Source organism: Panthera onca, chromosome C1 (genome assembly GCF_046562875.1).
Source record: "Panthera onca isolate mPanOnc1 chromosome C1, mPanOnc1 haplotype 2, whole genome shotgun sequence".
In the NCBI taxonomy this organism is placed as follows: domain Eukaryota; kingdom Metazoa; phylum Chordata; class Mammalia; order Carnivora; family Felidae; genus Panthera; species Panthera onca.
In genome coordinates, this window is record NC_138346.1 from 61420185 (window position 1) to 61433721 (window position 13537).

Consider the following 13537-nt stretch of genomic DNA (forward strand, 5'->3'; position numbering starts at 1 on the left):
TTGCCAGCCAAGAATACTCTGTCTGGCAAAGTTATACCTCAGATATGAAGAACTATTTTCACAGACAAAAACTGAGGGAGTTCATTACCACTAGATTTGCAATAAATGCTGAAAGGAGTTTTTCAATCTCAAAAAAGGCTAATCAGCAACATGATGACACAGGAAAATATACAACACACTGGTAAAAGTGTTATATATGCAGTTTATGTATATACAATCAGAAAACTCTAATTCTGTAATAAGTTTGTTAACCACTTAACTGTAGTAGAAAGGTTAAAGGGGAAGAGTATTAAAAATAATTATAGCTACTTTGTTAATGAATAAACAATACAAAGAATAATGACATCAAAAATATGAAAGGAAAATGCAAAAGGATGAAGCTTTTTGTGCAACTGAAGTAGGACTTCAAAATGGACTATTTTAACTTTATTTTGAAAGAGCAAGAGTGCGAGCAGGGGAGGGGCAGAAAGAGAGGAGAGAGAGAATCCCAAGTAGGCTCTGGCTGTTAGTGTGGAGCCCAATGTGGGCCTTGAACCCACAAACTGTGAGATCATGACTTGAGCTGAAATCAAGAGTCAGGCACTTAACCAAATGAGCCACTAGGCATCCCTAAAATGGACTTTTATCTATGAGATTTTGTTTTTTAAATATGTTTATTTTATTTTTGAGAGAGAGCACAAGCAGGGGAGGGGCACAGAGAGGGGGACAGAGGATCTGAAGCAGCCTTTGCACTGGCAGCATTGAGCTGGATGTAGGGCTTGAACTCAGGAACTACCTGAGCTGAAGTCCAACACTCAAGTGACTGAGCCAACCAGATGCTCCTATCTATGAGACATTTTATGTAAGCCTCATGGTAACCACAAATAAAAACCTAGAACAGATTCACAAAAGATTCAGAAAGGGGAAAAAGAACATATCACTGTGAAAAGTCACCAATAAAGGTAGGCAGAAACAGAGGGAAAAAAAAATGGAAATACAAAACCGGAAACCAATTAATAAGATGGCATTAGTAAGTCCTTACGTATCAGTAATAACTGTAAATATAAATGGGTTGAATTCACTAACAAAAGGCACAGAGTAGCTGGAGGGTTTAAAAAAAAAACAAAACCCAACTATATGCTGCCTACTAGAGACTCACTTCAGTTTGAAGGACACACAAGCTCAAAGTTGCAGGATAAAAGTCAGCATACAGAATCAGCTGCATTTCTATACACTAACGGTGAAACATATAAATAAACAAATCCACTTACAATAGCATCAAAAACAACAAAATACTTAAGGAATAAATTTAACCAAGGAAGTGAAAGATCTGTACAATGAAAACTACAAGACCCTGATGAAAGAAAGTGAGTCAAACAAACAGAAATCCCATGCTCATAGATCAAAAGAATTAACATTGTTTAAATGTCCATACTCCCCAAAGCCATCTACAGCTTCAACACAATCTCTATCAAAATTCCAATGGCCTTTTTCAAGACCTAGAAAAACCAATCCTAAAATTTGAAACCCTGACTAGCCAAAGCAATCCAGAGAAGAAAGAAACCAGAGGAATCTCATTTCTTTATTTCAAATTATACTACAAAGCTATAGTTAAAATAGTAGGATACTGACATTAAAAAAAAAAGGACACACAGGCCAATGGAACAGAATGAAGAGCCCAGACATAAATCCCTACCTGCAGAGTTAACTATTATTTGACAAGGGAGCTAAGAACACTCAATCAGAAAAGAACTTCAACAAATGGTGTTGGGAAAGGTGGATAATCACATGTAGAAAAATGAAATTGAACCCTTAGAGCACTTACAAAAATTGACTCAAAATGGATTAAAGACTTAAACATAAGGTCTGATACTGTAAAACTCCTAGAAAAAAACAAAGGGAAGAAGCTCCTTCATATTGGTCTGTGCAATGATATTTTGGATATGACCCCAAAAGCACAAGCAACAGAAGCAAAAATCAACAAGTAGGACTGCATCAAACAAAAAGGCTTCTGCACAGCAAACAAAAGTTAAAAAAATGAAAAGGCAATCTATGGAATGGGAGACAACATTTGCAAATCATTTATCCAATAAGAAGTTAATATCCAAAATATATAAAGAACTCCTACAACTCAATGACAAAACCCCAAATGATCCAATTAAAAAACAGGCATAGGAAATAGACATTTTTCCAAAGAAGACATATATATGGCCAACAGGTCATGAAAAGGTGTTCAACATCACTAATCATTAGGGAAAATCAAATCAAACCACAATGAGATACCACTTCATACCTATTAGAATGGCTATCATTGAGAAGACGAGATAAGTGTTGGTGAGGACGTGAGGATAAAGAAACCCTTGTATAACTGTTGGTAGGAATGTAAACTGGTGTAGCTACAATGGGAAAAAAGTAGGGAGGCTCCTCAAAAAAATTAAAAATAGAACTACTGTTTATGATCCAACAATTCCACTTCTGGATATATATCCAAAGGAAATGAAAAAAAGGATTTTGAAGAGATATATGCACTTCTATGTTTACTGCAGCACTGTTCCAATAGCCAAGATATGGAAACAACCTTAATTGTCCTTCAACAGATGAATGGATGCAGAAGTTATGGTACACACACACACAGCAATATTATTCAGCCATAAGAAAGAAGAAAATCCTGCCATTTGTAACAACATGGATGGACACTTGAAGGCATTAATACTAAGTGAGGTGAGTCAGACACAAAGACGAATACTGTATGATATTCCTTATAGGCAGAATCTTTTAAAAAAGCCAAACTCAAAAGCAGACAGTAGATTGGTGGTTATCAGAGGCTGGGGGGTGAGATACTTGGGGATATACTACTTAAGGGTACAAACTTGGAGATGTAATGCACAGCACAGTGATTATAGGCAGTACCATATTATAAATTTCAAAGTTGCTAAGCGATTAGATCTTAATTGTTCCCACCACAAAAAAAAAAAAAAAAAAATGTAATTATGTGACATGAAAGAGGTATTAGCTAACACTTTTTCATGCTAAATGGCTGTTTATATAAGTATATAAAATAAACACGTTGGACACCTTACACAATCTTACATCTTAATTATGCCTAAAAATTAAAAAAAAACAACAACAAACTACTCAATTGACTTTAAGAGAAAAGGCCCAGCACTGCCCTTAGGTGCCTCATTTTAGAGGATATCTTCAAAATCTATGCCTACACCCTCCTATAGCTGTGCCCCTGCAGGGCCAATAGGATATCCCCACCTCGAGCCCATCTTATTCCTTTATAAGATCATGTTCAAGGTACCTGGGCCTCAAATTTTCTCCCTGAACAGCTCAGCTTCCAGAGCCTGCATGAGCTTCTTCAACCAGGTCCATCTTCCCTAAAATGCACCTATAAATCTAAAGGGTAGTCAAGAAGTGCCTGTGGTTTTCCAGTGGTTCAAAATTTAGGCATGTGGGCTGAAGAATTCACAAGAGTTCCTTGGAGGCTCATCATTCACAGAACAGGTGGAAGAGAAGGAGAGGAATGGGCTGTGGGCTGGTTCTCCTCTGGCTGCTACATTTTGAGGTGGAATTCTGAAAATTCTAAAATCCAAGCTATATGTACATGCTATGAACATAATTTAATAGCTTGTTTTTATAACAGTGAAATCTTCTGACCTACTGCTTCAAGGCCTGTAAATGTTAGGGGGAGGGCCTACAGAGGAGAAAAGTAGTGACTGCTAAATGGGTTTTAGGTACAGTCCTTGCTAACAGAGATGCCATAAGGGATGTCACACGATGGCTCAGCTATCAAGTCACAGCTACTGCCATCATCCTCAGCCAGTGGAAACTTACTTTGTAGGTTCCTAGAAGCCAGAAAACTAATCTTAATTCCTCTCTCTTACAGAGTTGTTTTTTTGTTTTTTTTTTTTAAATATAGTCTTCTAAACATGTAGCTAGTACGTAGGCTTATCTGGATAAAAAACTGACTTGTTGATTGGCTAAGATCATAAAGGCAGTGTAGTGTGGTGCTTAAGAACACAGCTCTAAAATCAGACTGTTTAGGTTTAGTTCGTAGATTGTGAATCACTTAATGTCCCAAAGCCCAGTGATATTCTGGACCTGGCTTGTACCAGCTGAAGGAGAACCCCATTATATGCGCATGTTCCCAATTCCATATTCAGTGATATCACATTGGTAGTTTGCTATTTATTGGCCGTGGTGGGGGCGTTTGTACCATTGGAAACTGGCTATAAATCAGGCCCACAGAAATTGGTTCAAATTAGTTTGTTTTTGTATATTAGTAATCATAATAGTTCCCACATTATAGGAAGCTAGGATAAATAAGAGTATGTGTCATATATAATCATTTAGCAAATGCTCAATAAATGCTACCAGTTATTAATAAATACATGGTCAGAATGCACAAAGGCCAGTTCTTTGTAAAGCAGAGGAAACTTTGGAAACAAGAAATATACAGTTCCATTAAGTATGAAGAGTTAGTGGAAGATCTTTTGAGTGTTTCTTCCCCATTCTTTTTCTTTGAAACTTACTCCATTCTGGTTTTGCGGTCTCTTTCAGTAGAGGAAGCAAGGGGAGGGGAGAAGGATTAGAAGGGAATCCTAACGGGTCAATCCAGAAAGCCTTGTGTGGTAAAGCAGAGACCTCTGAACTTGTACAAGCTTGTCTTTAAGCTCTAACAGCCAAGAGATAAAGCGTATAAACTTGTAAGTGCTACTGAAGAGCAGTTATTGAACCTGTTAAAGGCTATTTACTCATCATGTACCATAATAGCAATGCCTCATATTTGTATCTTTTTTTTTTTTTTTTTTTTGTATAATTCTTCATTTTCACACAGATTCTGGTTTAATTCTATAACAGCCCTGTGAAGCAGCAGATGTAGAAATAAGCTTAGAGAGGTGAAACCATGTGCTCAGAGTTATGGTTAACTGAGTTTCAACACAAGCTGACTATAAGTCCAAGACTCTTTATACTAGAAATACAAATCTCAGAGCCACCATGTTTTGAACGAGTTTACCAACCAAACATTAGAATTTTGTGGTCAACTGTTTCCTCTCAGTGGATATAGTTCCAACTAAGGTACAACATCCTGATAATGTTATAGCCTTTTGGGGGGCTTTTGATCTCTGTGGATCTATTATTCCAGTTATTCTCTTGTTACACTATTATTACTATGGCATTCATTTTACAATATTTAGGACGAAGGTCTAGAGAGATGAGAAACAACAAACCCCAGGGGCAGTCTTCTATGAATCACACTGTTCTTCTTATCTAATTTTTTTTAATGTGTATTTTGTGTGAGAGAGTACACGAGAGTGCGAGGGGCAGAGAGAGAGAGAGAGAGAGAGAGAGAGAGAGAATCCCAAGCAGCCTCCACGCTGTCAGCACAGAGCCTGATGTGGGGCTCAATCTCATGAACTGAAATCACAACCTGAGCTGAAATGAAGAGTCGGACCTTTAACCAACTGAGCCACCCAGGCACCCTTCTTTGTCTGATTTTCAACACAAAATACAAAAGTCCTTTTTCCCAATTGATACCACCTCTATTCAAGTAACTCCTAAGTTTCAGGAGAGCTGATAGAAGAGGACAGGTCCTTCACAGCCATCTAACAACCCTCCATGTACTGACAGATCATGACTATCAAACATTATTGGGAATGAAGCCCATTAGGAAGGACCTAGTCATTTTACCAAGTTTCTTGCTCAATCGGTACTCATTAACATGTCAAGTTTTGACTAATTTCAAAATCACATTTTGGATACAATGAGATAGCAGAGATCTGCCAATCCAGATGTGAGTTAGATAAAAGCTATTAGTGCAGGACTCATCTTAGGGCTTCCTCTAAGCCTGACAGCCATACACAGGTCATCAAGGACTGAAGCTCCTCCTTCTAGTAATTATCTTCCTACAGCAAACACAAGTTATTTTCAAAGGGACTGACTGTAGGGAAGAAGGAATGGAACTGTGTAAGTTAAAAAAAAATTTTTTTAATGTTTATATTTATTTTTGAGACAGAGCATGAGCATGAGCAGGGGAGGGGCAGAGAGAGAGGGAGACAGAGAATCCGAAGCAGGCTCCAGGCTCTGAGCTGTCAGCACAGAGCCTGATGCGGGGCTCGAACCCACGAACCATGAGATCATGACCTGAGCTGAAGTCGGACGCTTAACCGACTGAGCCACCCAGGCGCCCGGAACTGTAAGTTTTAAAAGTTGAAGAACTTCTCCCCAGAATTTTGTGTAAGTGACTGATTCCAGTTCTGCTACCATGTAGTTGGGTAGTCATGAATTTTTTTCTCAATGATTTGTAAAAGAGGTTCCACCTCCTCTTTTTCGGTCTCCAGATATCACAACCCATGTTCTACGTAAGTAACATAAGAGCAACAGCTGAGTACAGGCTGGAAATTCAGAGTGGGTCATTGTTTTCCTATTTTCATAATTTATAAACCACAGAATTTAATAAAACATTCCTGGGAAAAGTATCACTGATTAAGGGTAATTAATATCCCTCAGTTCACTGCCATTCCTAAACATCTGAGAGTTAAATTATGATGTCTTAGAATAAAAAATTTTTTTCTTGGACACCAAACCACTTAACCCTCAGAAGATGCATGCTTATTACGCTGCACAGATGGCTACACAAATGGTCTCTTTACATTTTTGTATCCTTAAGAAAAAGAGAAAAGTTCCTTATTTGTGTGGGGCTTTATAATTTACAAGTTTTCACATACACAGTATCTCCTGTAATCTTCACAGAAAGTGAACATTTTCCTCATTTAACCCAGACGAATACTGACCCTTGTCCCAGGTTACATTACGGGTGGTATCAGGAATAGAATTTGGGTCTTCTGAGCCCAGTGTTCTTTTTCTCATACACCAGCCCCACTTAAGCAGAAGAGATTCTGTTCCAAACCATTTCCGTTACTTTGTTCAGAAAAAAATGTTTTTTAATCTAGTATGAAAATTCACGAAAGATAACATTCCTCGCCATCAAAGCCTTACCGGTGCTATACCTGATTTCTGAAGTCACCAGAGGCAGGTCTCTGCATGTTCGGCACCAGGTGGGTGTGTTCTACACCCCACACAATCACTGCCTCACAGCTTTCTGGCCAAATCAAGCACATTAAAAAACAGGCATGATAATACATTACCAGACACCTGAATAAATGACCTCACAAAGTGAAACAGACCTTTCTGAAAGCTTACCTGAGTGCAAGCTGTTCCATCCTCTGAATGGGAACTGGTAATGGAATATTAAGAAGCCAAAACCGAGATTCCTGCTATGAAACTAACAACACAAAATACTGTAATTTTAGAAAAGTCTGTAAAAGATAGCTGATTGGCTATGTTGAAACTATCAGTGGTTAGGAACTATATACTGAAAACTTAAATACCTGAAATCCATTTGAACTTTAAGAAGTTGTGAACATGGCAGGCAGAAAGAATCTGTACACCTAAAATCCAACTAAAGCTCCAAGAGCGTCAGCCTATTGAGAAAAGTACTGCAATGTGATGACTATTCAAAGTCTTCTGGTTGGCATTCTGAGTTAGGATTGTATCATCTTTTTCTAAAACAGGTTTGTTATATGTGAAAAGGATTTAAAAAATTTAACATACTAAGTTACCTTTTGGGGGCAGTAAGATTAAAGAGACTGGTTAATGTTCTTAACTGTAATCTTTGAATTCAAAAAAAATATTGAACTTGGGTGTTTTTTTTTATTAAACACGGGTTGTCTCTGGGGCAACTTTCAAATTCTTTGGTAGCACTAGAAGCCCCCAGAATCTGTAAACCAGATCTTTAAGTAAATAACTGACGAGCACTAGAAGAGTCCCAGGTATTTCTCCCAAACCTGTAAGATCTTTCTTTAGTTGCTTAGCAATAGGAAGGTGATAGCAGGAAAGCAAGAATTCCTTTTTTGCTTCTTTGTAGCTTGGGGAAAAAAATCTGAATGGAAATCTCACCACTAAATCATCAAATGAGGCAAAGCCAATAGCTTTTTATCCTAGACTTATGCCCAAGATTCAGGCATGACACTACCACCTTGGATGCTACGTCATGTTTGGAACAACTCAGTTCCCACAACCATTGAGCAGCTGGAGCTGTAAGCAGTGATCCATCCTCTCCGATATACACCTAATTGTACAGCTTTTTCTATTTAGAAAATAACATAATACCAATGTTGAAATACCAGGAATGTGGAAAAGATTTAAAAATGCATTGCTCAAGGGCGCCTGGATGGCTCAGTTGGTTGAGTGTCCAACTTTGGCTCAGGTCAAGATTTCACGGTTCGTGAGTCTGAGCCCCACATCAGGCTCCCTGCCGCTGTCGGCACAAAGCCTGCTTCAGATCCTCTGTCCCTCTCTCTCTGCCCTTCCTCTGCCCATTCTCACTCTCTCTCAAAAATAAACAAACATAAAACAAAAAAGAATTTCTAAAACTGCACTGCCCAAGAGAATGGAAAGATGAAAAATCACATGCTTTACACCAGATTATCTTTCATTCATTCAAGCCCTTCTTTTCCATATGGTTTAAGAGGTAGAGATTAGTCTATTCAGTACTAGTACAAAACAGAATGAGTCAACATTCTTACAATACTGAAAGAGTAGGATCACTCCTAATACTACTTTCCTTTAGTTTCTTCCCCTTAAATTTTAAGCCATCCACTCCTTCAAGATGCAGTATGTCAGCATTACTGCAACAATATTTTATATCTAGAGATTTTCTAAACTTTGTAGGGAATGGGATCTATAAACACGAAGACAGATTCTACCAATGAATTTTTGCGTTTCTTTTTTTGCTTAAATTATACCAAAAATTACTTCTGAGACTTATTCTAAGTTAATTATTGTCTGCAAAACTGATTATTCTTCCAACACAAACAGGGATAACCCTTTAACATAATCTTTAACATCTCATTCAAAAGATAATAACCATACAATAAACAAAATAAGAAACTAGCGAGAAAACTATGGCTTGTTTCCCACTCAGAAAAAAGTATAACTGATCACGAATAAGGTATAATTTCCGTAACTGGATATTTTTGAAAATTTTAAGGTTTTCATTTGTAAAAGAGTAAAGAGCTGTGCTCTACTCTTCTAGTCAGCTTGATCTGTCAGAAGATTCTACACCAATATTGACAGTCTTAGTAGTACTTACTTTTTTCCTGTCATACAATCAACCTTAAAAGGCAGTTCCTCCCATTAAATTCCTGTATTCCTAAAAATGTAGACTAAAGTTAAATGGGCAAAGGTCTCCATTGCATTTTTGCGGGGAGAGGGAGAGAAGTTATTCCTCAAAAGCACAATCTCTCATGCTAAGTATTTTACTTACCAACTTTATTCTTTCGCAACTGAACACATCAACTGGAGCCCAAAGAGCATCTGATTTGCCACATCTTGTGACTCCCAACCCTAGTCATAATGATGTTTTCCCTTTTTCTAGTCCTTTTTACAAACTGATGGCAAAAAACATAATAACTATTACAGTGACTACATGAATTTCTCTATACAAAGACAGTGTTATCCTGTTGAAATTGAACTTCTGACTCAAAGACACTGCTACCATGAGCTAACATGAGATGTTTGCCTACTAATATAAAAAAAACAACAACTTATCTTTGGTATGCTATAGGCAATTTTAGGGTGTTAATTTGTGAAAACTGAATATATTAAAATGGAGAACTGCCTGAAGTAATTACAATTAATAATTTTAGAGCTGGAAGGAAATTTAAAAATCATCTAATCTAAGCTTTATTCCTAGATAAAAAGAATGAGATACAAACAGACGGAAAGACTTGGCTAAAATCACACTTCTCATGAGTGCCAGAGCTAGAACTAGAGTTATGTCTAGTATTCCTAGTTGATTATTTCTTACACTATATGACACTCATAGTTCAGAAATTTTATTACTGTATTTGGAAATTTATCTTCCAACAGATTTTAGTTAGAATTATAAAACCAAAACAAAAATGTCCAAATTCTGCTATCTACTCTCCCTTCCTAGTTCATGTTCTGATGAATAAACAACAGGTAAACTTTAGAAAGACAAGAGGTCAGGATTAAGGAAATGGACAATTTAAAGTGGATAAAATAAAGATCTGATCATAATGCTTTCCTCTAATCCTGAAATTGGTTGATTTCAACACTAATTCTTAGATATTTGTCACTTATCTTTCAGACTTATTACACAAGGTTGTGTGGTAACGGATTTCAAGATGTGGAGTTGATACAATGACAACGTCATTTGAACACTTTTCCTTTACGGCTACTACTGCAACCATGAAATCAGTTTCTCTCAAAGGAGGTTTTAGTCTCAGAAAGCTCACATACATAGCAATCTCAATCAGTGAAAATAAGAGGCAGCTTTCTGTTTATTCTTTAGACTAAATAGATCTCAGATGGAAAGTAGGGGAGTAATGCAAAAGTTAACCTAGGAGAAATGTTTTAACTGACAGGTTATTTAAACATCAGTCCAATTCATTAAGAGATCTACAGTATAATGTATGGAATATTTAAGACACCAAACTGTGGGGCGCCTGGGTGGCTCAGTCAGTTAAGTGTCCAACTTCAGCTCAGGTCATGATCTCGCAGTCTGTGAGTTCAAGCCCCACGTCGGGCTCTGTGCTGACAGCTTAGAGCCTGCTTCAGATTCGGTCTTCTTCTCACTCTGCCTCTCCCCCTGCCCATGCTCTGTCTCTCTCTCAAAAAAAAAAAAAAAAGTTAAGACATAAAACTACGAGATTTGAGGTGACTGCTTACAAGAGCTTAAAGAAAGATATGGGAAAAAAAGACACTTTATAAAAGAGATGGAAAGGTTAAAACTGCAAGGCTAAGTGAAAATAAAAATCTGAAAAGTTAAAGCATATTTGTTTTTATTTATAGATAGCTATCACATGAATTATAAAGAAGAAAAAGGACATCAGAATGGAACTTGGGCAGATGTATGCATGCTCTGGCTAAGAATAAACAACGTTCTTACATATTATGGTTAGTGAGAACATTATCAGTAGAACAGGGAATTGTGATTATTTAAAAATATGCAGAACTTATTTAATCTGTACTTTAGAAATAACCTGCATATAGTGTTATAAGTTGAAAAGAATTCAAAAGAATAACTAATACCAAATATACAACCTGTGTATAAGAATTCAGAAAAGGCTGCAATCTGTAAAGTCAATCGGCTGTATTAAAAATGACACAAATCCAAAACAAGATGCATGTTATATAAAAGGGACATTTTTGTAAGACTGTAAGATTTGCTTGCTGCATTAAATCCATGGTTTAATCCACGAAATCTCCTTTTAATTAACATTTAGATAGAAACATGCAAATAGCTTAGGTTCTACTTAGAGTCTTCCCCAAATCCACTAAGGCTACAATATCACCCTGTCAGGAGCTAAGCAGGTATTCGGGTAGCTGCTTCCTCCTCTGCATCAGCTCGGTTTGCATTAATTTCTGCAAGCGTTCGGCCAAACCGTGCCCATTCATCATTTCGGGGGACAGCAATCTGCTGTTAAAAGAAAAACAATGTTTTTTCAATGTACGCTGAAATAAAAGATCATCTTACCCAGTATTTCAGTTTGTTTTCAAATAATTTCTCCATTAAAAAGTAATAATTGACCTAGATGGTCTTTCCATAATTACAGGGACTATAACAACGCTTTACAATACATTTCAAAACAAACGATGATGTTTGTGAAGTGTGTTGTGACAGCCTCAGAAATGATTTTGCTGTTACCACCATCAGTGCAAGAGAAAATAACAATGACGCTCTGTAAATATAACTCCCATGCACTATCTCATGGATTTTGCTGGTGGGGAGGAATTCCTTAACAGTTTTTACTTCTTGCACTATTCCTAATAGGAAATAGTTTTTGAAGCATGCTTCAAAGGGGTTTCTTATAAGTATTTATTTTTGCTTGGAGCATAAGATAACCTTTTTAGATATCTTAATCCCTTCATCAGAAGGTATGTTATCTCTTAACACTTTAGTGATGTACAAACAGCAAAAGGGGAAAAAAATGCTTCCCTGAAGCATCCAAGGACCAAAACTTTTTGATAACTGTCATCATAATATTGGAGGAATTCAGATACTGCCATATGAGGACACAAACCACTCAGGGTGGCAAATGAATGTGCCTGTTTCTTAACCTACCATATTAGATTGGATAGTGATATCCAATATGGTGCTACCAGACACATGTGGCAATTAAATTAAATTACTTAAAATGAAATAACATTTAAAATTCAGTTCTTTAGTTGTACTAGTCACATTTTAAGTGTTCAATAGCCATATGTGGCTAGTAACTACCACATTGGTGCTGAAAGACAGGAATTCCATCTGTGTGGACAGTTCAATTGGTTATTCTAAATGCTTCAATCTACCTCCCCCCAGATCCAATTGCTAGAAACTGTAGGGTGTCCAGAGGGGTGGTGAATCATAAAGGCAGAGCAAAAGCAAGAGTGACTAAGGCACTAGTCAGGACTAACAAGAAGGAAATCACCCTGGACATTGTGCATGGCCAACCCAAGTACTAAAGATGAGAGAGATGCAACTCATCCTACTGGATTCAATGATAATGGCTTTGCAACAAGGTTCACATTTGTTGCATCAAATATCTCTCAAAAGAGTAATACTACTTTTTAAAAATATTTATCTTGAGACATCAAGTATCTCTCAAATATCTCTCAAAAGAGTAATACTACTTTTTAAAAATATTTATCTTGAGAGAGAGTGTGCACATGCACAAGCAGGGGAAGGGCAGAGAGAGGGGGAGAGAGAGAATCCCACGCAGGCTCTGTGCTGTTAGTGCAGAGCCCAATGCAGGGGCTCTATGTTACAACTGTGAGATCACGACCTGAGCCAAATTCAAGAGCTGGATGCTTAACTGACAGAGCCACCCAGGCACCCCTCAGAAGGTATTTTACTACCTGGCCCAAACAAATCTACAAATACAGAAAAATAAGAACTTAATTCTGGAAAGCCCCAACGTCTATAAACTCAACTTTGACTCCAAATTTCTGCTTCTTCCTGAAGAATTTCTAATTTCTAGTGATTTATGCCTCAAGAAACAAGGTACTTCCAATGTATGATATTATCCTCAAAATCTGTTGCATGGGGACACAGAACGTCTAGTTTAGGAAAATTAATTCCAAGAGTTGCTTCTGTGGTGGAAAAAGTTTCATCTTTACAACCATATAGTTTATACAATTCATGAACCTTGAATACTAGTTTTAGCCACAAAGATACCATAACTACAATGCCCTGAAAGCTAAACAGATGTATCAAAATTACAGGCAGTGAGCCCCATACCTCTCCCACGTCATATATGACAATCTGTCCTTCAGAATCACCCACAGCAATCTCTCTTCCAGAATGAGTCCATCTTACACGATTAAGAGCAGGATTACCCTCCACAGAAATGCTGGCAGTTGGCACCTAAAGTCATTTAAAATATAGTGCAGTGTTAAAAGTTTCATCAAGATTTCTATAAACATGTAAAGCAGTAACTCTTCTTTCTTTCAATCTGGCTACATTTTTTAAAACAAAGATGAAAAT

General features: G+C 37.2%; 1 protein-coding gene across 4 annotated transcripts in view; it reads right to left on the reverse strand.

Annotated features, from left to right (window-relative positions):
- Positions 1-10833: 10833 nt before the first annotated feature.
- Positions 10834-13537, reverse strand: part of DYNC1I2 (dynein cytoplasmic 1 intermediate chain 2) — a 59065-nt gene continuing 56361 nt past the window's right edge. For all 4 annotated transcript variants that reach the window (XM_060621641.2, XM_060621640.2, XM_060621644.2 and 1 more), the window contains 2 exons: positions 13292-13417; positions 10834-11488 (listed from right to left, as the gene is read on the reverse strand). In XM_060621641.2, coding sequence (XP_060477624.1) covers positions 11375-11488; positions 13292-13417 — 240 coding nt within the window. In that variant the 3' untranslated portion in view covers positions 10834-11374. The remainder of the gene's footprint in view (positions 11489-13291; positions 13418-13537) is intronic.